Source organism: Crocuta crocuta, unplaced genomic scaffold, assembly GCF_008692635.1.
Source record: "Crocuta crocuta isolate KB4526 unplaced genomic scaffold, BGI_CrCroc_1.0 scaffold127, whole genome shotgun sequence".
NCBI lineage: Eukaryota > Metazoa > Chordata > Mammalia > Carnivora > Hyaenidae > Crocuta > Crocuta crocuta.
The window spans coordinates 11076380-11100349 of NW_027532008.1; the positions used below are offsets into that span (position 1 = coordinate 11076380).

A 23970-nucleotide genomic window follows, 5' to 3' on the forward strand; every position below is an offset into this window, starting at 1 on the left:
CCCTGAGGGGTGTGGGAAGGGGAAGTCTGTTCACTTTCCCCAACTCCCGGAATACTGGAGGTGGGGTCAGCACCCTCCCCAGGCTCTCTGAGCCCGCAGAGCTAGCCTCGGCTCCAGGCAGGGCCCAGAAGCCCCTGGGACTCTGCCAGGAGAGGGAGGTATAGGCATGGGGTGCTCATCTGTCCTGGCGGCTGCAGAGCCCTGCCCCTTTTCTGGGCGGCAGTAGGAATACAGAAGCTAAGCTCACCAAAATCCTATTGGTTAATGTTTCTAGGGAGTTTCCCAGAAACATTTTTAAGTAGACTCTACCCAACTACCCTTTCTCAATTAACAATTCATTAAACCGCTAAAACCCCTCCCATGCACTTTTTCTTGCAAATCAGATATTTGTATAAACAAACAAAAAATAGGAAGGAGGGGGAAAAAAAAAAAGAAAGGTTATTTTCAAATGGAACTTGCTTTTAAGTGATGAAGACATGCACTTGGGGGTGGATGGACGGGAGTTCTCATCTGTGTTCTGAAATCCCAAATTAATGAGCATGATAAACTGTTATTGCTGGCACTGGCTTTACCCCAAGTGGCCAAGTGGCACTGTCTGACTCTCTACTCTGAGTCCTTCCCGGGTCCCCCCAACCCTCCCCTAACCCCCACCCTTTCCCTTTCCATTGACTTGGGACAGCCCTTGTAGACGTGCCAATCACAGTGGGAAGAGGAGGGGAAGGAGGGAGGTCACAGTGCATGGGGTTCAAGGTCACAGTGGGCGGAGCAAAGGGGATCACAGTGCAAGTAAGTCAGGTCGTTCCCTCTGCTCAAGTCCAGCTGTCTGCCACGGCAGTGCGACCCGTGGCGGACGACCCAAGAGGCGGCGGTGATGGTGGCGGCGGCGGCGGCGGCATCCTCTCCTGCACGCGTTTATCTGCGTTGTTTGAAGCCTTGTGACCCATCTGGACCCAAAGGCTGTCTGATCACATTACTGGGCTGCCTGCTGTCCTCGGGCTGGGAGATCCTGGCTGGCCTGGGGGGAAGAAGATCAGAGGGAGGCCTGACAAAGGATACCAAAGAGGTCCCCACATCTCAAAACTGCAGCCGGGACAGAAGCCAAGGTGGCTGCCGGCCAACTCTGGCTCCCCGGAGCCGCCTCGGACACGTGGACTCAGGGAGCCTTGTTCCAAGCTGGGAAGCCCGTGGGCGGCGCGGCCGGCGCCTACATTCACCCCGAGGGCTAACAGCGCTCCTCCCCCCGCATCTAGAGGGCAAGGAGAGTGCTCGAGGGCCCACCTTGTCCAGAGGCGGTGACCTCAGACAGCTCAGCGTCCACAGAACTGTGTGGCACAGACTTGCCCGAGTGTCGGGCAAAGGTGAAGACCTCAAACCAAGAGCTCAGCGGAGGGGTCAGCTGCTGCCGCCTTCCCGCTTCTCTCCAAGTTAGGTGGTTAATGGACTCTGTTAGCACAGAAGACTCAAAGGGACAGACTTTCCCCAGTCTGCCAAGCGAAGGCTGAGAGAAGAACAGAAGTCCATCAAACTAAAGAAGGGATGGAAGAAGGTACCAGCCCCAGAAGAGCAAGCCCGAGGAGGCCTCTCAGAGCCAGAAAGAGGCCATTTTAACAAATACTGCTTTAGCAGGAGGTGACAAATTCACATAATGCAACCTCTAGGACTGTGGAGAAAAACGTACCAGGGATGACAAAGATTCAGAAAACTCACAACACGGGAGCCTGGGTGGCTCAGTCGGCTGGGCGGCCAACTTGGGCTCAGGTCATAATCTCACGGTTCGTGGTTTCGAGCCCCGTGTCGGGCTCTGTGCTGACAGCTCAGAGCCTGGAGCCTGTTTCAGATTCTGTGTCTCCCTCTCTCTCTGACCCTTCCCTGCTCAGGCTCACTCGCTCGCTCTCGCTCTCTCTCTCAGAAATAAATAAAACATTTTAAAAATTTTTTAAAAAGAAAAAGAAAATTCACAACACATAACAAAGCGCTACTCCGAGACCCAGGAGAGAACGTCTTCACGGGGCACCTTCCACTGTGCCAGGTGAGGTGCTCAGAACGCCTCGCTCATTTACTTGCACAGTGAGCTGCCGGGGCAGGTACTGTCCTCTTCCCGTTCCCCCCACACATCCGGCTCCGAGGGCACAGAGGGGTTAGGCAGCCCTGGGTGGCAGGAAATGGCAGGCTCTGACTCAGAGCCCATGCCTTTCGCCTCCATGCCACGGCGGCCCCTGTGCCTGCAGGGGCAGCACGCCAGCAAACCACAGCCTCAGCGCCTGCAGTCCTGGGCCAACGCAGTAGCCGCTGGGCGTGCCCACCAGTGCCCACCGGGGCGAGAGCGGCCCCGGCTCCTGCCCCGGTTCGGCCCGCCTCCCGCTACTCTACGTACAGCCAGGCCGCTCCCCTTCGTCCCCTGGAAGGTGGCCGGGCAGAGTGGTCGAGGGCCAGCCCTGCCGGCTACACTCACCTGTCGAGGATGGGCTTCTCCTGTTCCTCCTCGGGGCTGGCGCTGCCCAGGATCCGCTTCCGGGCCTCGGCGTACTCTGCCTCCCGCTGTGCGAGGGACTTGACGGGAAGGGCTGGCCTGCTGGTGGAGTTGGGGCTGCTGACCACACCGTTGCTGGTGGGCCTCTTGAGGATGCGGATCTGTGGAGGGGGCCCCGCGGGAAGGCTATCGTCCTGAATCACAATGGGCACTTTGGGAGGAGATTTGGATTTCCTGCTGACGAAGAGCAAACAGAGCTTCACCAGTCCCACCCCGGACTGCGGAGGCCCCGTCCGCGCCCCTCAACCACCCGGTCACCTTCCTCTCCCTCCTCCTACTTCTATGCATTTTTCTCTGGCCTCGGACCAGACATCAGAGCTCTTGCTCGTGGGTTTCTCAAAAGAGCAACCTTGCCACACGCTCACATCCTCCTCAGGCCTGCTCCTCAGACCTCACCGCAGGCAAAGGGGGCCGGGACCCCATCTCATCCTTGGACTTCTACCCCCAGGCTCACAGTCACACCAACCACTTGTTCGGCCCCTGGGGCAAAACATTTTGTGCTCAGCATCCAACGATGTCAGTTAAAATCCCGACTTCCCTACCCAGAACAGGGTGTAACGGGCTGGGGTAGCGGGAGCCCCTGAGCTTAGGGGTCAGCAAAGTGCTCGCTCCAGCCACGGCCTTCCACCACGTGTGCTCACACCAGTCAAACACTACGAAGGAGCCCAGTCCACCATCCCTGCCTGGCATCAGGACAGGATTTACCGAACTGCCTCAGCTTTCTGGTGAGTGACCTGTGCCTCCCAGAGACCAGCTACACCCGGCAAACTCCAGAGGAGTTTCTGAGCAGAGACACCTCCCTCACCAGGGCTGTCTGGCATCCTGGACGCGGCGGGGCTGGGGTAAGGGACGATCCTAGAAACGGTGCTTGGTGGTGCTCAGAGAAGCACCGTCCAAGGCCACTGGGTGTGCCCATCAGGCAACAGTGTCCACGAGGAGAGGTGGAGAACAACACAGGAGGGAAGGAAACAAAAGCCACAGGAGAAAAAGGGATCCAGGCAGGAGTGACCACCCCTCCGTAGTCACAAAGCCCCTCCCCAGAGCAGTCAACTAGCTTCTCTTCAGAACCAAACGGTTGTCAGGAGGGGAGGGGGCTGGTGAACTCAGCCCTGCTGCGGCCAGGGGAGCTGGAAGGAGTCCCGGGCGGGACAGGAACACAGTGGCAAGGGGACTGGAACCACACACACTTCGGTGCAGCTGCTGAGACGAGCAGACAGACAAGGAGCCAGCAATCTGATAAGAGAGGCAGGAAGCCAGGAAACTAGTGGGCGGGCAGGCACCCCAGCATCCCCTGGGGAATCATAAGCAAGTCCAGAGAGATCCTTTCCTCCTCCTCCCTGTCGCTGGTCCCTGTGGGACGCCGACAGGTACCTAAACCCAGAGACAGATGGCTGAGGTCAATTTCCCCTGCTCTGAAAACCACCTTCTCCCCTGTCTGGGTGGGGGAAAGTATCCTTAAACAGGTCTTCGAGAATTTCCGAGAATCTTTTCTTCCAGAATACCCCCATAATGCCCCTAACCACCACGTCACAGAGGGCCCAGAGAAATCATCTGTCCAATCTCGTTATGTCACAGAGCTAGAAACTGGTGTCCAGAGAGGACAACTTGTCCCAAACCTCAGAGCAACTGGAACAGAGCCAGGCCTAAAACCCAAGTGTCCTGACTTATCGCCTCCCCGCTTTCCACCAGAGCACCTCACACAGGGTACCCACTAAGTCAGGAGGCAGATGCAACACTCCAGCCTCACTCTCAAAGCCTCAAGCCACCGTGTCCTTGAGGAACACGCTCAGGAGCCTGCCCGGGAGCCTGCTAAGCCTAACGGCCACCTGGACGATACCACTGACTGCCCAGCTCTCACACAGTAGAGAGCATGGGCCCTCAGACCAGACAGCAGCCTTACCTCTCCTTTTGTGTGATCTTCAGTTTTTTTTCCAACCGTCTGTCTATTTCCTAGAGGAAAAAAATGTATATAAAAAGTGGAAAAAAATCTCTCTCAGATAAAAACTTATGTCTTTATTTTCAGAGCTAAGGATGGTGTCCTCTGACCAGGGACATTACTGTTTCCTTTGAGCTAACGGGTGCAGACCTCCCTTTACTAGACTCTGGGGTTCAGGAACCTGACTCCGTGAGGGTCCGTGTCCCTCCATCCCCATGGCCACGTGATAGCTCTAGACCTCGTCCTGCAGCTGGCGTCTTTGTACAGCTTCCAACTAGTCTCCCGGCCTCCAATCTGTCCTTCACAGAGCCACTCAAATCAACTTTCTAAACACAAATCTCGTTGTGTCAATTCCCCCATTAAAACCCCTTAGATTGCTTGTCAGATCAAGTCCAAGCTCCTAAGCACGCCTCACCCATGCCTTCCTTTATCTTCCGTTTCTGTTTTACATCACTGTGAGACTGAGCTGTTACCAGCCCCCAGAACCCAGCACGCGCATCCACCTGCCTGCAATATCCTTCCCTTTGCCAACTTCCATTTCTCCTGCAACACCAGCCTGATGTCTGCCTCTCCTCGGTCACGTCCTCTCTGGTCCCATAGTATGCAGCCAATCACCTGCTTCTCAGACATAAGCTCTCCCTTTCACAGTCCTTCATGATCACATGTATCACAAATTTATAGCCTTTTCCCCACCACTGCTATGGACTTGAACTCTGTGACTAGCACCTAGCCAAAGGCCCAGAACAAAACAGAAGCCTAACATCTGGGAAACTGGGTGGCAGTGAGCCGTCAGCGCCAAGAACTCTGATGCTCCCACGCCCTCGTGCACAGGGTCTGTCCACTGGACAGGGGAGCTGTGCACAGAGAAAACACCAAACCTTCAGGCTCCTTGGCTGGCCCACCACTTCTTCTTACAAAACATCCCACTCAACCGTCCTCGGTGAGGACACCATCACTTAGCTACTGAAGAAAAATTAGGTTATCACTCTGGAGGGAAAAAAAAAAAAAAGACCTATAGTAAGAGTGGTTCTCAGGGAGCGTGAGTGGCTCAGTTGGTTAAGCGTCTGACTTCGGCTCAGGTCGTGATCTCATGGTTTGGGAGTTCAAGCCCTGAGTCAGGCTCTGTGCTGACACTGACAGCTCAGAGCCTGGAGCCTGCTTTGGATTCTGTGTTTCCCTCTCTCTCTGCCCCTCCCTTGCTCATGCTCTGTTTCTCTCTCTCTCAAAAATAAACAAACATTAAAAAAAAAAAAAAAAAAAAGAGTGGGTCTCAACCAGGGGTGGTTCTGACCACCAGGGGGCAATTTAGCAAGTCTGGGGACATTTTTTGGCGGTCACTACTAACGGGGACAACTAGTCCTCTAGCTGCTGGCAACTAGTGGGCAGAGTCCGTAACGACATGCTGCTAAAATCCTACAAGGCACAGAACAGCTCCCACAGCAAAAACCTGCCTCCCCTCAAATGTCAGCAGTGCTGAGGTTGAGAATCTTGCCTTAAAGGGTATGTGGGGTTTTCAAAGGAGTCTCTAACTTGCAGGATGTTAAGAATCACTGCCTTAACTGAAATCTTTGAAATTTACCAAGACCCACCTCAGGGCCGAGTGTGTAGCCAGTTTTCAGGAATGTTCCCAATGTCCTTAAAATGACTATATTCCACGGTTGACGGGCACAGTTCAAGCTAGTTAACCATCATGTTCAGAACTTCTAAATTCTTGCTGATTTGTTAAATTTATTGACTATGGAAAAAAAATCAAAGATTCTTTTCTAGTAAATTACCCAGTTTATTACTATGAAATGATCTTCTTTGTTTTAAAATCTATGATTTAATATTAATAAAGCTGTGCCAGTTTCCTTTGGTTAATATTCCCTGGGATGTTTCCCTCTTTTCCTTCTCATCTTTCCATGCTCTTACTTTTGTCTCCTATAAACACTATGAAGCTGGACTAACCACACGAAGCCAGATTTAAATCCAGTTTGACACTGACATTCATTCTGATAGGTGCTGAGCTGTGCTTTTTTTTTTTTTTTTTTTTTTTGGTTTTTATGACATACCCCAAATATATTTAGGCAAGCACAACAGACTGCATTCTGAGCATCTCCTCAACTCTCTGGAGGGGCTAGGAAGCCACTAGATGGAAGACTTCTCACTCAAGCTTAGAACACAAGCTGGCACTCAACAGCTCTAATGACTGAATGGAAAAGGGGCGCCGAGATTGGGAGAACGGCCTGGATGCTTCCTGTGAACTGACAGACACTCAAAGAGAACCTATGCCCACAGCACAGTCTGTGTCAGAACTGTAATTCTAAACATTTTTTAATGGATACCAGGTATTACAACCTGAGTAGATACTATGTCTCATCAGTCTAATGTCTATTACCATTTAAGGACTTTTCAAGGCTTTTCTCAAATAACACAGTTTTAAAGCTACAGCGTTACCATTTTGCTCCAATCCGAACGTGACACTTCCCACTCAAGTCTCCATCATAAATGGAAGGTTTAACATCTGGGGGATGAGAGGCCTTCGCACAGGGTCAGAACCAAATGCCCGCACAGGCCAGGCAGCAGAGCCTCAGCTTACAGGGTCAGAGCTGCTATTTTAGGCAAAACCAAATGCAAGATTTTTATGGGAAAGTTCTACATTTTTAAACTTTATTTTGAACTCTCACTTTCACATCACGATGAGGGCCAAGGAAGGCATGCATACAGGCAAAGGGGCCTAACACAGGAGTCAATTTTTTTAAACTGTGGTAAAGTAAATATACATTACTGTAGCTGAATTTGAGAAACCCAATCAGGTTTCTCTCAGGAGAGCAAACTGCTTCCTTTTTTCTGTAGGGCCTTAGGGAAGACAGAAACTGCCCATGTCCAGCAAATGGAGCCTGGATACAGAAAAGTCCTTGAAGAGGGCATTATGGACCATGTCTGAGTAAATGGGCCTCTGTCCCCAAATCAGAATGTAACCAGCCTCCCTGGCATATAACATAAGCTACTGGCCTTAGAAACAACGACCTACGTCAATATACTACTTCATGGTGGTCAAGACACTTCCCTGAACACTCATTTTCCGGTCACACACCCCTGGTTTGATAGACACAGAGCTGTTATCCTATTCTGTCAATGAAGGTAATGTGGCTCAGGGAGGCTGAGTAACATACTCAACGTCACGAAGTAGTAAACCATCGAGGCAGCCCAAGAACTAAGGCGTTTTGAGGCCCTCCCTGATGCTGCTAGTACTCGATGCACAAGTACTTGAACCCCTGGAGATGGCAAAGCCGCTGGATGCTGGTCTCCTCTCATCTCCCCCGAATTCCACGCTGCTCTCGGGCCCTCCAGTAATGAACACTCCCGTCAAGCTCCATCACGTCAGGCAGGAAGGCTCCTCAGAGCCGAGGACGAATTCCTCCATCGCATTAGAGAATGGATTAGATATCCCAACAGCTTCGGGAGAAAGCTGGTCCTGACTATGCCCAGATGGCCGGCCGGACACCAGTGTGCCCAGAGCTGTGGCCCCGCTGAGGGAGCGCCCTGCCCTGCCAGCAACCCCCTCTGGAGTCCGTCCGCGCAGCAGCAGTCAGCCCGTTCCCCTGTCGCACAAGGCCTCACAATCTACCTGCTCTCAGTCTCGTGCTCTGAAGAGCTGCACAAACTGCACCTTTCCTACCGGCCACGCTACAAGGAGAGCGCTGGTCCTCCCCAGAGGCGCTGCGGCCCCGGGGAATTAAAAGGCCCCAGGACGCTGTGTGAGGAGGCATCTGCACACGGACCCAGACAAGAAACCTAATCACCTAAGGGCACCTACTCTTTTCATAAGGATGAACAGAACCCTGGCCCAAAGTCAAGGCTTCTGTGGAGAGGCTCAACCTCCACAGTAGTGAAAGAAACCCATACATAAGCTCATCGCTCTATGACTTCTCGGAGCGACGAGGGGTCATGGGGACACAAGGCAAGTGTCGGAGCACAGGCCTATCAGAAGGCGAGGGGCTAAGAAAAGCTTGATTTCCCATGACTTTTCCTGGCTATTTGTTGCCAAGTAGCACTGAGTCGACTCCAGAAGATAATGTGCTGTGTTCTGATGGGGGGAAGGGTCTCCTCTTTGGGTCAAAATCCTAAGCAAAGGTCTGCTGTTACAGGGGTGCCTGGATGGCTCTGGCTAAGTGTCATGGACAAAGCCTCTTGACCTCGGCTCGGGTCACGATCTCACAGTTCGTGGGACTGAGCCCCGCGTCGGACTCTGCGCTGACAGCACGGAACATGCTTGGGATTCTCTGTCTCCCTTTCTCAAAATAAACATTTTTTAAAAAGGTTTGCTGTTACTGAACACAGCTATCACTTGCCCTGTGGGGCTACGTCTCTACAAAAATGAGGTGAATCCTTCCTGGCTCCAGAGAACCAGAAGGAAACCAGAAGGAAAGAACGGAGGCAGGAGGTCATGAAGAACGATCGTGGGGAGCGAGGCAGTTCTGGACAGCACTGGTCCCTTGTGGGAGGTAAAGGAGAGGCCACGGCCACAAGGTGAATGAAATCAGACACAATGTCTGCAAATTCAACTCACCTGAGGGAAAAAGCATAGCCTTAATGGCTGCCGATGCCCTTAACCTTGGAAAGCTTGCTTATACTTGTGAGCCCCCCACAGAAAGCTGGGGAACAGAGGCATATGAGGGGAAGAGCAGGGAAGGGGACGCCTTAGGCTAATTTGTTACACAGCCACCTTCTTCAAAAGGAACCAAGGAGACCAGAGGATAGGGAAGAATGTGCAACAGGAGGCAGGTTACAACGACAGAGCCGCTGCTGTAGCACTAAGAGGGGGATGGGAAAGGAAAAAAAGAAAGGTGAGAAAGGGAGGGAAGAGGAAGAAAGGCAAAGGAGAGAAGTAAACAGGCTACTCTGGGCCTTGGGACAAATTACGGGGAGGTCAAGTTCATCATCATCACAACTATACTCTTGGACCTGAATATTCAAGAAACAGACTTGATCAGTTTACCTAGGGGTGATGGATGAAGCCCTGGGGGACTGATTCACACTGGCCAAACTCGGGGCACCTGGGTGGCTCAGTGGGTTGAGCGGCTGCGGATTTTTGCTCAGGTCATGATCCCAGCATCATGCAACTGAGCCCCACATTGGGCTCTGAGCTTAAGATTCTCTTTCCCTCAGGGTACCTAGGTGGCTCAGTTAAGTATCTGACTTCGGCTCAGGTCATTATCTCATGGTTCAGGAGTTCGAGTCCCACATCAGGCTCACTGCTTTCAGTGCAGAGCCCCACTTTGGATCCTCTGTCCCCCTCTGCCCCTCCCCTGCTTGAGTGCAAACTCTCTCAAAAATAAACATTAGAACATTTTTTAAAAAAAGATTCTCTCTCCCTCTCCCCCTGCTCCTCCCCCTCTTGCACACGTGCTCTCTCAAAAAAATAAAACATAAAACACAAACTAGCCAAATTCACAAGAGACAGTGAACAAACCCAATCCTCCTCTGCTACCCTGTGCTACTGTGTATGGTGCCTGACCCTCTGCCGTCTACTCCCAGCCTCCCCCCAACTCAGTGCCAAAGACGCTGCCAGTCCTGCTCACCAGCGCACCCCTGCCCTGATTACCGGAATCCCTGCTCACCAGCGCAACCCTCCTGATAACCCGGATCCCTGCTCACCAGTGCAATGAACACAACTTCTAAGAATTCAAGGAATCTTGTATTAAACGGTGGCTCCTGGCTCTGAGTTAGGAAATAACCTCCTTTTATCACCCAAAGTTACTATTTAAGTGACTTTTCTCAGATGATCTGCTTCCCTTTGTCAGTTTCCATTTCAGAAGATGACATTTTCTGATTTGCCCCACAGGCTTGTCTGGTCGTGTCCCGCTATCCCAAATCAGGGAGCACGCGCCTGCAGACACTGGGGGGAAGGTTAGAAGAGACTGGAACCCTGAGTACAGGGTTTCTCTCAGGATGGAGCCTGACAGATCCCGATGAACACAATGCCACCGTTTCGGCAAAAAGCAGAGAAGATGCTGGAAGAAGGCAGGCCTCATTCCAGCACGTATGGCCCCGAACTCCCAGCACAGGCAGCGGTGCCAAGCTGGGCCGGGTCTCCGGAAGTCTTGGGCAGGACCGCAGCACCCTCTGCCCTGGAGCCAGGGCCTCCTGAGCCCCCAGCAAGGCACCTATGTCTCCCAGTCACACATCTGGATGGGACTCTGGTTATTCCTTCGAGAGCCTCAATTTCACTTAGGAGGGAAGCACAAGAATTCACAGCGAGAGCCAGCAAACCTGGTTTAAACTGCAGAGAAAACAATCCATGCACGTTCAGGGCACACCACTGGCCGACTCAAGCCCAGGCGTGTGATGCGCAGCCTTTTCCAAACCACCTTCACACCAACTCTGTTAACTCTGTTTCAGCCCCTGCCTTGTTTCTCTCGGCCAGTGGTGTGGCGGTGCTCCGTCTACCGCCCTGGCTAATTCCAGGGAGGGGGGACCCCCCCCTCCGAAGTCTTAGCACTCCAGGCTTGATTCTACAGCGATGCTTCATTCAGATTCAAAACACTAACTCAACCCCTGGGCAAAGAGGACTGGCTAAGTCAAAAAAAAAAAAAAAAAAACACCAAAAGCTTTTTGCTGGTTGGCTCAGCCGGTGGAGCATGCAACTCTCGATCTTGGGGTTGTGGGTTCGAGCCTGATGTTGGGAGCAGAGAGCACTTAAAAGTAAAATCTTGAAAAAGGCAGAGTTCAGAAGTTGAGAGATAAGACATCCAGGCCATGAACTCATCAGTTGCCTTTTTTTTTTTTTTTTTAAATACAGACAGGTTAGTCTGTGTGAAGGCACACAACACTCCCCCTTCTCTGCTACTCCCACAGCAAGGAAAACATTCCTTGGGGCACTGCAGGGGCATAGGATACAGTTTTAAAATTCCCTCCTAAGGCAGTCTACGCTTTGTTAATGTATCTCAAAAGCCATGGTCCTTTTGCTTCATTGTGACCAAAAAAAAAAGGAGGGGGGGAGAAGAAAAAGAAAAAAAGCTGGGGACCAGCATTTGTAGCCAGTTGACTGTGAGGCTGGAGCCCCAGGTGCTGGACGCCCGCATCAGGAGGGGGTAGATCGGGAGGCGAACCGCAGTCGCTGTGGAAGCTGTACAGACACTGTCGTGGGAAGTGAAAGGGGGAGGCGGCTAACCTGCTAGGAGTCAGAGAAAATGGCAGGGACCTAAAGAACAGACTTTCAAGAAAAGGAGAGAGGCATAAAAATACTGGGGAGAAAGAGAATGAAAACATGAACAGAGGGGAAGGAAAAAGAAAAAAGAGAGATCCCCAGATAAGAGATGTCCTCAACTGAAATCCACCGGAGGTCACCCGAGCCGCAGTCAGTGAAGGTCTTTATCAGCCGGGATCCGCTGCTGTGGAGCCGGCCACTCTCCCGGGCCAGCAGGCTACAAATGTGAAGAAGCCAGGGGCTCCTGACAACCAGGAAGGGCTTAGGGGGTGGGGGTGGGGGCCAGTGCGGTACAGACAAAACAATTGTCACGTGCTTGGAAGGGAAGCCACTTCCTGCTCTCCTTCCCAAGTTCATGAGGGCTTTCAGAAGCTCTCTGCACATGCCCAGAAGAGGAAATCCTTGGGGCACACTCTCCAGCCATGCCACCCAGCCCGGTGGCCACCGCCACACGTGCCTGGTGAGCACTTCACACGTGACCAGTCCCAACTGAGATGTGCTATAAACACCGAATGCACAGCCAGCTTCCCAGACTTAGTACAGGGGCACCTGGGTGGCTCAGTTAGTTAAGCGTCCAGCTTCAGCTCAGGTCATGATCTCATGGTCCGTGGGTTCGAGCCCCGCGTTGAGCCTGGAGCTGCTTTGGACTCTGTGTCTCCCCCTCTCTCTGCTCCTCCCCCATTCATCCTCTCTCTCTCTCTCAAAAATAAATAAAAGTTAAAAAAATTTTTAAAAGAGCGCAAAACATCTCATTAACATATTTTCAACATTGATTACGTGCTGACCGTGATATTATTTGGGGTATGCTGCATTCTATTTACAATATTCAAATTAGGGGCGCCTGGCTGACTCTGTAGGTGGAGCATGTGACTCTTGATCTCAGGGTTGTGAGTTCAAGCCCTATGCTGGTGTACAGAGATTACCTAAATAAATAAAACTTTAAAAAATATTAAAATCAATTCCACCTATTTCCCTGTACTTTTTTTTTTTAAATATTTTTATTTATTTCTAGGGGGGAGAGAGAGAGAGAGAGAGAGAGAGAGAGAGAGANCTTTTTAAATATGGCTTCAGGGAAGTTTTTAAATCACATGTGTGGCTCGCATGGTACTTCCGGATAACACGGCTTGAGATCTAACCTCAGAATAAGACGTATCTGTTATACATTTAATTTTCCAGCAACCAGCAACTGAGCGCCTTAGGGACCCAAGAGGCAGGGGAAACGCGGTTTACTGACGTGCACCTCCTCCTGTGGGGGTCCATTCATTCTGGTGTGCTGGCAACCAGCACTCACCCGGGGCCCAAAGACCGGCCCAGGCCCTGCTCTGAGTGACACTCACTGCCTGCCTCCGGTCAATCTTGCTCTCTACGCCCCACCATCCTGCTGAAACTCGCCAGAGTCGCCAATGACCTCCACCGCCGGCGGACTCTGTGGCCAATTCCACACCTTCACTTCACTCACGCTCTCAGCAGCGTCCAACACTGCTCGATGCTCCTTCCTGAAGGCACTGTCCATCCCAGCCTGCCGGCCCCCTCGCAGCTCCCTGGTGGCTCCTCTCACCGCCCATGGCTGATGTCCCCTGTGCAGGACAGGCTCCTCTTCCTCTGCAGGCCCCTGGGGTTGGAGAGTGCGCCTCCCCTCCTCTGTGACTACGCTGGCTTGTTTGGCCGCCTCATCTAGGTCCACAGCCTTCCACACATCGGTGTACGGCTGCCGACTCGGCCCCCCCACTCGGATTTCACAACCAAACTCCTGATTTCATTCACTCCCCCAAGCCTGCCCCTCCCACACAGCCACCCTCACCCCACCTCAGGACTCCCAGGCTTCAGGCAGCAGCTCGGATGTCTCTTTCATCCCCCACATTGGTTCTACTTGCAAAACGCATCCTGAATTTTCTCAAGGCTTCTGCTGCTGTGACCTCACTGGTCCAATCACCACAGCCCTTGAATGGACCGCTGAAACAGCATCTTCATCAGTCTGTGTTTCCACTCTTGCCCTTACAGCATATTTACACATAACAATCAGAATCAATGATCCTTTTAAAAACTAAGTCAGCCTCTGCTCAATACCCTCACATGGCTTCCTGTTTTGGTAATACCCACCAGCGCCTACTAGTCTCTAAGGGATCTGGCCCCCTGCTACCTCTGACCTCATTTCCTACCACCGCTCCCCCCCACGCTACCGCGCCACTGTTCCTCAAATAAAACAAGCCTGCTCCAGCCTCAGGACCTTTGCACTTGCTGTTCCCTCTGCCTGGAATGCACTTCCACCAGCTTCTTCTGCACACTTGCTTTCTCACTTCCTTCCTTCAGGTCTCTCTGCCTATCTTTACTGAGAGGCCTTCTCTGACCTTCCTCCTCCCACCCCCTCCCCCGCAATGGCACCTCTGCCAGTCATTTTCCACGCTCTTTATCTCTCTTATTTTTCTTCATTGGGTGTGTATATAAAACATTATTGTTTACCATCCATCTCTCTCCACTAGAAAGCAAGTTTTAGGAGGAGAAATTTCATTCAGTATAGTTGTCCATAGCACCTAAAACAGTACCCAATACATGAATTAATGAACCATCCTGTGAGACAGGATTTTAGAGATATAGCCCCCTTTGGGGAGCCTGGGTGGCTCAGTCAGTTAAGCATCCGGTTTCGCTCAGGTCATGATCTCGCAATTAGTGAGTTTGTGCCCCACATCGGGCTCTGCGGTCTCAGCTTGGAGCCCGCTTTGGAACTTCTGTCCCCCCTCTCTTCCCTTCCCCTGCTCGCACCCTCTCTCTCAAAAATGAACATTAAAAGACAAGTGAGAGAGCTCTTCCCGTGAGCGGCCTGAGGTGATCTCTGAAAATGGTTCGCTATTCACTTGACCCGGAAAACCCGACAAAATCATGTAAATCAAGAGGTTCAAATCTTCGTGTTCACTTTAAGAACACACGTGAAACTGCCCAGGCCATCAAGGGTATGCATATCCGAAAAGCCACCAAGTATCTTAAAGATGTCACTTTGCAGAAGCAATGTGTTCCATTCCGACGCTACAATGGTGGAGTTGGTAGGTGTGCCCAGGCCAAACAGTGGGGCTGGACACAGGGTCGGTGGCCCAAAAAGAGTGCTGAATTTTTACTGCACATGCTTAAAAATGCAGAGAGTAATGCTGAACTTAAGGGTTTAGATGTAGATTCTCTGGTCATCGAGCACATCCAGGTGAACAAAGCCCCCAAGATGCGGCGTAGAACTTACAGGGCTCATGGTCGGATTAACCCATACATGAGCTCTCCCTGCCACATTGAGATGATCCTCACTGAAAAAGAGCAGATTGTTCCTAAACCAGAAGAGGAAGTTGCACAGAAGAAAAAGATATCCCAGAAGAAACTGAAGAAACAAAAACTTATGGCCCGGGAGTAAATTCTGCATAAAGTACATGCAAATAAAAGTAAAAACAGAAAAAAAAAAAAAAAAAAAAAAAAAAAAAAAAAAAGACAAGTGAGAGAGAAAGAGACAGCTCCGTTTTAATGCTTTAAAAACCAATTCTGCGAGGTTATGCACCATGGCCTTGGTCCCACAGCTGGCCCGCCGGGGCGTGAAGGCAGCAACTGTGCCCGTGTTCACAGTAAGAGCTGAGGCTGCCACAGGCCTTTGTCCGCACTGGCGGTGGTGTGTGTAAGGAAGGCTCCGGCCCGCCCTCCACCACCTCTCACAATCACCACAATCCATGGGACGCATGGCAGCCGTGCTGCACGCTCAGAGGTCAAATGATGTGCCTAAGGCCCCTCGACTGGTAAGTGACAAAACTCAATTCTAAACCTCAAGAGGAGGAAGCAAAAACGCTCAGGAGCGGCTAGTGGCTGCGGCCACAGGACCTGCGGCAGCAGGCTAAGGGCGGACAGGGAACGCCTACCTGCGCCCTCTGCACCCCCGGCCGGGCCAGCGCAAGCTCAGGGGCCCTAAGGAAGGACCACAGCAGTGGTGGGCCAGGACTACATCCAGACCTTAAACCTGTGAAGAAGTCCCCAAAAGGAGAGAATTCTTCAGTCCAGGACAAGGCTGGAGATACAGGCGTTTCCCAGGCTGGCGGGCCTCAGGAACAGAACTGCCATCTTGAGACACTGTTTCCTTCTGCTTCCCGTCCGTCTTCAAAGAGTCCCCACTGGGGAAGGTGCGGAACAGGCAGGAGGGGAGTAGTGGGGGCGACCCTGCCCTGGAACAATAGTGCGTAGAATCTAACGGGCCCCCCTTTCTCCACGTTTGTTACTGCCTTTCCCTTACGATGCAGAGAAAGCCGTGTGTTAGTTCTCAAAAATAAATAAATCTTTAAAAATTAAATATAAAAAATTGTATGAATTTAAAACAACAACCAACTGCAGCTTTGTCCTTTTGGTGCTTGGGGACCGAATTCAAGTTTCTCAGACACAAGAAATTCATTACCGCGTCATCAGATTACGGAGGCAGAAGGTCAAATAACAATACTTCAAGGGAACAGCAACCAAACATCCTAAAGCAGTTAATTGGTTAATTATCTGCTGGAAAGCAAAGATAAACAAACAGTCCAAAACGGTCCCTAAGAGCGTGGGCTCAGGATGCCAGCAGCTGCGCAGAGATGGACCGAGTGATTTCCTCTCCTGGACACCAGCAATAAAGACACCTCCACACCGACCAGGACAATGAACGTAAAAACGCCCTCAGCAGACCCTGTGGCGAGCCCTGAAGACGCCGTCTCGGAAGCCCGTCCTGAAGAGGCCAGCAGGATCTGGGAGTTTGCGGGCTTATGGGCAGAGGCCACTCATCAGCGAGATGTGCAACTAGGTACCAAAAACAGCACTGAGAGCCGGAGGGTCACAAATGCTCATGTTTGGCCAAGAATCCACCAAATGCCAGAGCACGAGGGCTGGGAGCCTGGCTCTCAAGGTCTAGGAAGGGCGAGGACAATCCTGACCTCCCCAGAGTCTAGTCGAACAGTCTAAGGATCACAACCCTGAAAAATGCAATTTCAACTGCACATATTATTCCTTTTAGGAAGGAATGACTGCTATTTCCTGTGCTCATTTTAGAAAGGAAAGAGTTTTGGGTGCAGGGAGGGGAGGACTTACTGGGAGGGACATTTTGAAGTGTCTTAACCCTCAGGGGTAAGATTGTTTATCTCCATAAAGACTGAGGTCAGGATCTGTTGCTAATTTCTGCGGTGGTGGATTTTCACCTCTATCTTCCCATCAAACATCCTGCACGGAGCAGAATGTTAAAAAGGATGCCTGGCAGAGGCCACCAGTTAAAAACACTTCAGCAAGAGAAATCTCTATGGTTACAACTTAAACACACACACACACACACAGACACACACATGCACACACACTTCGTTCTGTATTTTGGCCACAGATGTAAGTAGCTAAACTCAGTCTTCTAGGAAACCAACAAGTCAGTAACTGTCCTCACAGAAAAGAGTTTCTATTTCTGTGGGGCAAGTGTGCAGGAAAGAACACACCATACCTCGGTGAAGGCTTCTACCTGATACGGCCAGAAGCAGACATGAACTGTGGGGAAGCCACCGCAGCATAAAGGTGGAAACTGGAAAGAAAGATCTGGCCCCAAGAATACGTCTGAGTCATCAGATCTAGACAACGGGCCCTTTTCTCTTGCAGGAATTTACCAAAAGCTTTACAGAGACACGAAGTTCTCTCCTGCTATAGAAGTTACAGCAAGAAGGCCCGTGACTGTGAATTTCTAGCCCACAGCAACCGTGGCAGCTCTCTCGAACACCCGGAGCATGCTGGGAACAGGCCCCCTAAGCAGCCTCAGTGAAAGGAGCAGAGAAGTTACTAGTGAAAAGCGCCTTATCCTACTTTCTTTGAAACCACAGTGAAACAGATCTTTTTCCAGAATCACAGGGACAGACCGCTCTGCATGATCATGTCTAAACTGGCCAAATGCTTTACAGGAAGCCCGCTCGGAGCACATCACAATCCTTAAGACCCAATCTTCCCAGAAAGACCTGGAATAGCTTAGAAATGACTCCTACAGGCATGGCACACCTGGATTTGTACTTCCCGATACCACAAACCTTAAAGGCCTTCTTTACTAGAAGGACAAAAAAAATCAACACCAGGGACCCCGAAATAACTGTTACTTGCCCACTACCCACAGTAAATGTTCCATAATGACAGCAGTTACAGGAAGTGCCAAGGACCCCAAAGTAAGGTGGAAGCCATGCTTCAGACCTCTTTTCTAAAGAGTAAGAAGTAAATCAGGCAGCTCTTTCTGCCCATGGGTCCTATCCCCATGCTTTAATAAAATTACCTCTTTGCACGCACACCCACACAAGAATAAGAAATAGATCAAAGTTCTTATCTATTAAATTAAAATCTATGCCAGGGACGCCTGGGTGGCTCGGCTGATTTAACATCCAACTTTTTTTTTTTTTTTGATGGCTCATAAATTTATTTTATTATTTATTTATTTATTTTTTTTACAAATAGTTTATTGTCAAATTAGTTTCCTAACATCCAACTATTGATTTCAGCTTAAGTCATGATCTCCCAGTTCATGGGATCAAGCCCCATGTTGGGCTCTGTGCTGACTGCGTGGGGCCTGCCTGCTTGGGATTCTCTCTCTCTCCCTCTGTCGTAACCCCTACCCTCCCTTCCCCCACCCCATGCTCGATGATTCACACANAATAAATAAAACAAAAAAAATTTTTTTTAATAAATTAAAAAAAAAAAGGTTAAAAAAGGCTTCAAAGCTCTCCACAGAACCAAGTACAATGAGGTCCTTCCTGATCTGGCCCATGCAAACCTCTCCGACCTCATCTCTTTCCATTCAGCCCTGCCAACCCCTTACCCCACAGCCAGAAGACGTATTTGTAGCTCTCCCAATGCAGCGCATTCTTCTCTTGCTGCTTACACATATACACACTGGCCCTACCTCTACCCACCCCTCCCAGACTTTCTACAGCTTAACTAATCCAAATCATCACTTTCTTTCTACAAGACTGTCTCTGATCCCAGCCATGGTACCCCATCCGTGCCTCTTCCAAAGAAAGTGCTGCCTTACCATCTGACTCCTCCACTGGCCTGTGCCCAGTGCCTGGTATACAGTAAGTATTGAGTGTTTACTGACATCTTCCTATACACTTATATGGCACCCAGCATCGCTGATGGGGTAGTGTTTAGAGGTTCAGTGAGGGTAAAAAGTAAACATAAATTTGAATTCTTAGTCCGGAAGTCAGACCAGTCATCCTTTAACTTACAATACATTTTCTTCCAATTAGTTACATGACTTGCCCTTGGCAAAGAATAAAAGGCAATTTTTGAGATGCAAAGAAATCAGAGAGGCTGCCAATGCATTATAATAACTACTAGTCCAATTCCATTTATGTACCATCTGTCTTCCCCTAGGATCAGGTTAGCCCATTACCAACAAGATGGACTAGGTTATGCCTTTTTTGGTTTTTTTTTCTAAACAAGTGAATATATAAAGCTTCAAACTGTCAGAAATCAATCAAACTGTTGATCTGCTTTTTTTTTTTTTTGGCGCATAGAAATGTCTTCCAATTACAAAATGCTCTATTTGTCCCTTGAAATGTGCTTAAAACGAAGGACAGAATTTAGAGTTTGAATCAAAATTAACTCAATTTACACTTCTCCCAAAGGCAGTATATTTTTAAAGCAGCATTTCCTTAGTGGGATGTCAGTTATATTCCCTGAATTGTCCTTTGATTGGAGATGTAACTCCTTGGGAGGAAACAGGAAAGGAATATTTCTATATCAGGTCAGTGTTCACCACACTAACTAAAAGCAAAAAGCAGCTTTTTTACAGATATTTGTGGAGTCTTTCTCAAAGTCTTCCCTAGAAAGACACAATAGGACTCAATATTGAATGTTTTGAAAATATGCAAGAAAAAAATGACCTCAGATGTACTGACACATAAGAAATTCCAGGGGCACCTGGGTGGCTCAGTTGGTTAAGCATCTGACTCTTGATTTTGGTTCCGGTCAGGATCTCACAGTTAATGAGACTGAGTCCTGCACTGGGCTCTGTGATGACAGCAGGAGCCTGCCTGGGATTCTCTCTCTCTCCCTCTCTCTCTGCCTGTCCTCCACCCTCCACACAGGCAGGTGGGGTCTCTCTCAAAATGAATAAACATAAAAAACAAAAAACAAAACACCTCCAGTATGATGTCAAAATTCTTTTGTGGTGCTGAGGGCAGGGATCACCCAAAAGCCTCTACTTTGAAGGATTAGAACTACCTCCAGATTATATAAAGTTTAAATGTTCGCTTCAAAAATTAGTCACCCCCCATTTATAGTCTTCTTACCATCCAGGTTGTTTTTTTGAAAGGGTGGGTGCTTAACACTCATTACCATGTTTCAGGTGGAAGAAAGGATAACTCAGGCCAGGACTTTAACATATGCAACTGGCTACATCTGAAAGACAAGTACAATCAGTCGGTTTCCCAGGGATGTGGACGTAGTACTTTATCCCATCCCTGGCACCCTTCCTTCAAAACCGCACATCTGCAAAACCCTTTGTGAAATTCAAAACGGGAATCAGATTCAAGACAGCCTTCAAATATAAGCCCAAAGCAAATATTTTTTTAAAATAAAGGTAATGCCCAACTCCTAAGTCTTCTACAGGTCTCAGGAAGAGAGACAGCAAAAGGCCACAGAATGAACTCTGCCTCGGAGACAGAAGGGCTTTGGTGTCAAATCCCAGCTCCCCACTTACTATCTGCGTGACCTTGAGCAAGACAGGTTACTCCCTAAACTTCAGTTTATCTGTTTATAAAAGGATCATAACTCTACAGGTTATTTCAATGGTTCAGTTAAATAAAACATATAGAAAGAACCTGCATTTTGGCTGCTCAGTATGTCAAGAAGGCAAGGTTTGGGTTCCAGTTCTGTTCTTAGCACTTCTAAAGGGTTTTGCTAACGTATGATAAAAAGAGTACTGGACAAGCATCAGAAAGATCTACGTTAAATCCTACATCCCTGGGGGTCGTTCAGCTGTAAAATGTGGGATTGGACTAGCTGATCCCTAACCAACCTACCCGTTCTGAAAAACACAAGTAAACCCCAAATTTCTGAATCCTGCATTCATTTTTGTTCTCATTTGCTCCTTCTTTAACATGAAAAACTCATGTCCTTTGTGAACAGGTCAGAAAAAAACAAAGAAATGCCAAGATGCTCAAGAAACATCATTTGAGTCACGTTCAAATTATAGGACAGGCTATTTTTTGTTTTTGTTTTGTTTTGCAGGAGGGTGTACATGAAAAATGTCTGAATGATGCACTCATGGTAGGTAATAAATGCCTGTACCCGGAAATTTTGCATTCTACAGCAGAAAGTCACTGCTACACACACTGCCCAGCACACAGAGACACTCAAAAAATGTTTGCTGAATAAAACACCCAGACAACACCTGTTGCTCTCTATAAAATCTTTCTTTTTTTTTTTCTATAAAATCTTTCAATTGCTCTCCTTACTCAAGCCAAAATCTAAGAAGGATGGTCAGCACACAAGACCTGTATCAAATACCTTCGAAGGAACTAATTCTTCAAATTCTTAATTATGCTAAGTGGAAAAACATAAACACCGTGAAAGAAATGTGGAACCACCGGAAAAAACTTCGAAGCGAAGCCAAGTTTCAATATTCCCGCAGAGATACCCCCTCTGCAGCGGGGGTCAATTTCCCTGCCTCTTCGAGCCCTGATGAGCACCCTCAAAGGCGCTTGGGGGTGGGGGAATCCAACTCCTGTTCTACCCTGGTACACTCAGCTCTCCACGCCCCCGCTCCCAACCCATAAACCTTGAAGGTGGAGGTCACTTGAGCCAGCACTGAACAGACACGAACACCGGGAAGCCAAAAAGACTATCTATCTCCGCATCTGCTCAAGGGTCACCACTGAACCACAAACTCTGAAAAGACCCAAATTAATCACAAACCTAACAGACTTGGTTCCGGCTGTTTCAGCTTGGGATAAACTATTTCCCTACAGCTTTTAGAGTCAAACAAAAACTCCAAAAGCAAAGTCGAAGGGTCCATTTCCTCCTCCTCTCCCAGGAATGCGGCTACTTTACAAAACGCAATCTTCCCGCCCCGGGACAAGTACTCTCCGAGACCTTTGCCCCGGGCTCAGATCGTTGGGTGGGTCCCCGGGGAGAGGGGCTGCCCTCCGGGCTTTCGGTTGTTCGGGGGGGGGGGTCCCCGGGAGACCCGCATGCAACGGGCTCTCAGAGTAAAACTGAAAGAGGAAAAAAAAAACAACAAAAAACCCCAGACTCGCGCACCGTGGCGGAAGGCGCAAAGCCATGGGGGATTTTAGCACAGAGTGGAGGAGCCCAGAGACGACTCAATTTTCCCTCCTGCCTTCCGCTGCTCTTCTCCGGAACCGGGCACGCTGCCCCGGTCCACGCAGCCCCCCGACACATGGGGTGTCGCTCCTCATCAGAGCACATGAACTTTAAAATGGTGACTAGGGCGGGGGGGGGTGGCGGCGACAGGGGAGGAAGGGCCAGAGAGTCCCGGGACGAGCGAGCGTGCGCGGGGGCCAGGCAAAGAGGCCCCGGAGGGCGGGTGGGGCGCCCCGGGTGACGCGCACGTCGGGGGGGATGGAGGGAGGCGCACCGGGAGAAGGTGGAGAGAGAAATGGAACGCGGCCCCTTTAAGAGGCCTTCACGGCGCTCAGGGACCGGGGGCCTCTCTTCCACCCCCGACCCGGAGTGTGGGGCCCTTCCTTGGGGAGAATCATCCCCAGGCTCGCTCCCCGGAGGCTTCCCTCAAGCCAGGTCCCGCCCGGCCCTGCCCCGCGGCGGCGGCTCCTCCTTACCCCGCTGTCTGCCGCCTCCTCCCAGCTCTCAGCGACCTCCTCATCTTCCATCTTACTCGCCGCTTTCCCTCCTCCCCCACCCCTCCCCGCGCCTGCGCCCTGAAGCGCGCCTCCGTCGCGGGCGCCGGCACGCAAGGCTTTACTCAATGGACCCCGCCCCTTGCCAAGCCCGGAAGAAGCGCCAGGTCAAGGCCCATGATCATCGAGAACGCCATCATGGAAAAGGGCAGAGGACACAGAAGGTTGCCATTTTTCTTAAGGGCAACGTGTTAGCTCTTGTACTGAATGGGAGAGCCCACGTGAAGTCATCGTCCTGAGTACGGAAAGTGTGTTCTTTGGAACCATCTTTTCTAAGGGCAGGCAATTACTGAAAATCTTTTTTTTTTTTAAGTGACCGGTAATGTTCGCGAACTGCAGATGACGTTTTTCTCAAAGTTCTTAAAATAGATTTATACAATAGAGGATGAAAAATATCTGCTGACGCATAACACACTTTATTATTTCTATGGGATAAGGTGAAAATCGTTAGTTTTCCTTCACATAAAGAATATTCCAAGCATCTGTTAACTAAAATAGTTTAAGTTGATAACAACCAGAACTAGAAAGTTCTCCTGAGTCTTCAGTGACAGATATATACATTAGCATTTCCTTAAACATTTACTTATGGATCTTCTTAAACGGTATTCCTGCTTTATTTTTCTCCAGTACCGAAGGAGAGACCTTGAACTTTAAAGTTCAACTTTGGACGCTTCCAACTTGAACAAGGTTGTGTGATCTTATGCAAGTTATTTATGGGTTCTGTGCCTCAGTTTCCCCAAGTGTAAAAAAAAGATAATAATAGTAGTAGTAGCTGCTTCAAAGGTAGATTGTAAGAATTAAACTCGTTACTGCTGAGAAGCACTGGACAGTGTTCGGCCCACAGTAAGAGTTCCAAGGCTTAGCTATTATTTTGGGGGTGGGGGAGTCTTGTGCCTCCCTAAGAAAACGTGCAATTCTCTACTCATCCTTTCTTTCCCAAAACACAAAAACAGGGAGGGAAGCAAACACCATGTATTTTTATTCTCATTGTCATATCCCTATAGGCCCCCCAGTTTTTAAAAGCTGTCATTTGATAGTGTTGCATTTAGCTATTTGTAATTAAATTACCTAACTTGGAATGTGTGTTTCTTCTCATGCTTTTAGCATGTCATTAATCTTTCTAAAGTAACAGCTTCCTGTTGAGAATTTTTTATTCTTTTTTTAAGTCTATTTATTTATTTTGAGAGAAACAGAGACCGTGTGAGGGAGGGAGGGGCAGAGAGAGAGAGAGAGGAGCCCAAGCAGGCTCATGCTGCCAGCCGTGCAGAGCCTAATGTGGGGCTTGAACCCACGAAACCACAAACTCGTGACCCGAGCTGAAACCAGGAGTCGGACACCCAACCAACCAAGTCACCCAGACACCCTAAGAATTTTTGCAATATGTATTTCTAATAATTATTATATAAACTGCAATCATGTGTTAAATGTTACT

General features: G+C 49.7%; 1 protein-coding gene across 2 annotated transcripts; it reads right to left on the bottom strand.

Moving 5' to 3' along the window:
* Positions 1-438: 438 nt before the first annotated feature.
* Positions 439-22537, bottom strand: SZRD1 (SUZ RNA binding domain containing 1). 2 transcript variants are annotated; one of them, XM_077775914.1, is made up of 4 exons: positions 22461-22537; positions 4431-4480; positions 2453-2704; positions 439-1015 (listed from the first exon to the last, which is right to left on the bottom strand). In XM_077775914.1, exons 1-4 carry the CDS (start codon positions 22509-22511, stop codon positions 913-915), a joined length of 456 nt encoding a protein of 151 aa, XP_077632040.1. In that variant the 5' UTR covers positions 22512-22537; the 3' UTR covers positions 439-912. The 2 variants fall into 2 exon arrangements, with proteins under 2 accessions (XP_077632040.1, XP_077632039.1); XM_077775913.1 differs by having other exon boundaries at positions 2453-2707.
* Between the last annotated feature and the right edge of the window lie 1433 nt (positions 22538-23970).

What these genes read in the sequence shown, in the direction of transcription:
- SZRD1 (XM_077775913.1), bottom strand. Translation starts at nt 22,511, where the DNA reads ATGGAAGATGAGGAGGTCGCTGAGAGCTGGGAGGAGGCGGCAGACAGC. An exon ending in AGGAGGCGGCAGACAGCGGG is followed by an intron (nt 4,481 to 22,460) that starts GTAAGGAGGAGC and finishes TTTTTCCTCTAG; the next exon opens with GAAATAGACAGACGGTTGGA. An exon ending in GAGAAGCCCATCCTCGACAG is followed by an intron (nt 1,016 to 2,452) that starts GTGAGTGTAGCC and finishes TCTTCCCCCCAG; the next exon opens with GCCAGCCAGGATCTCCCAGC.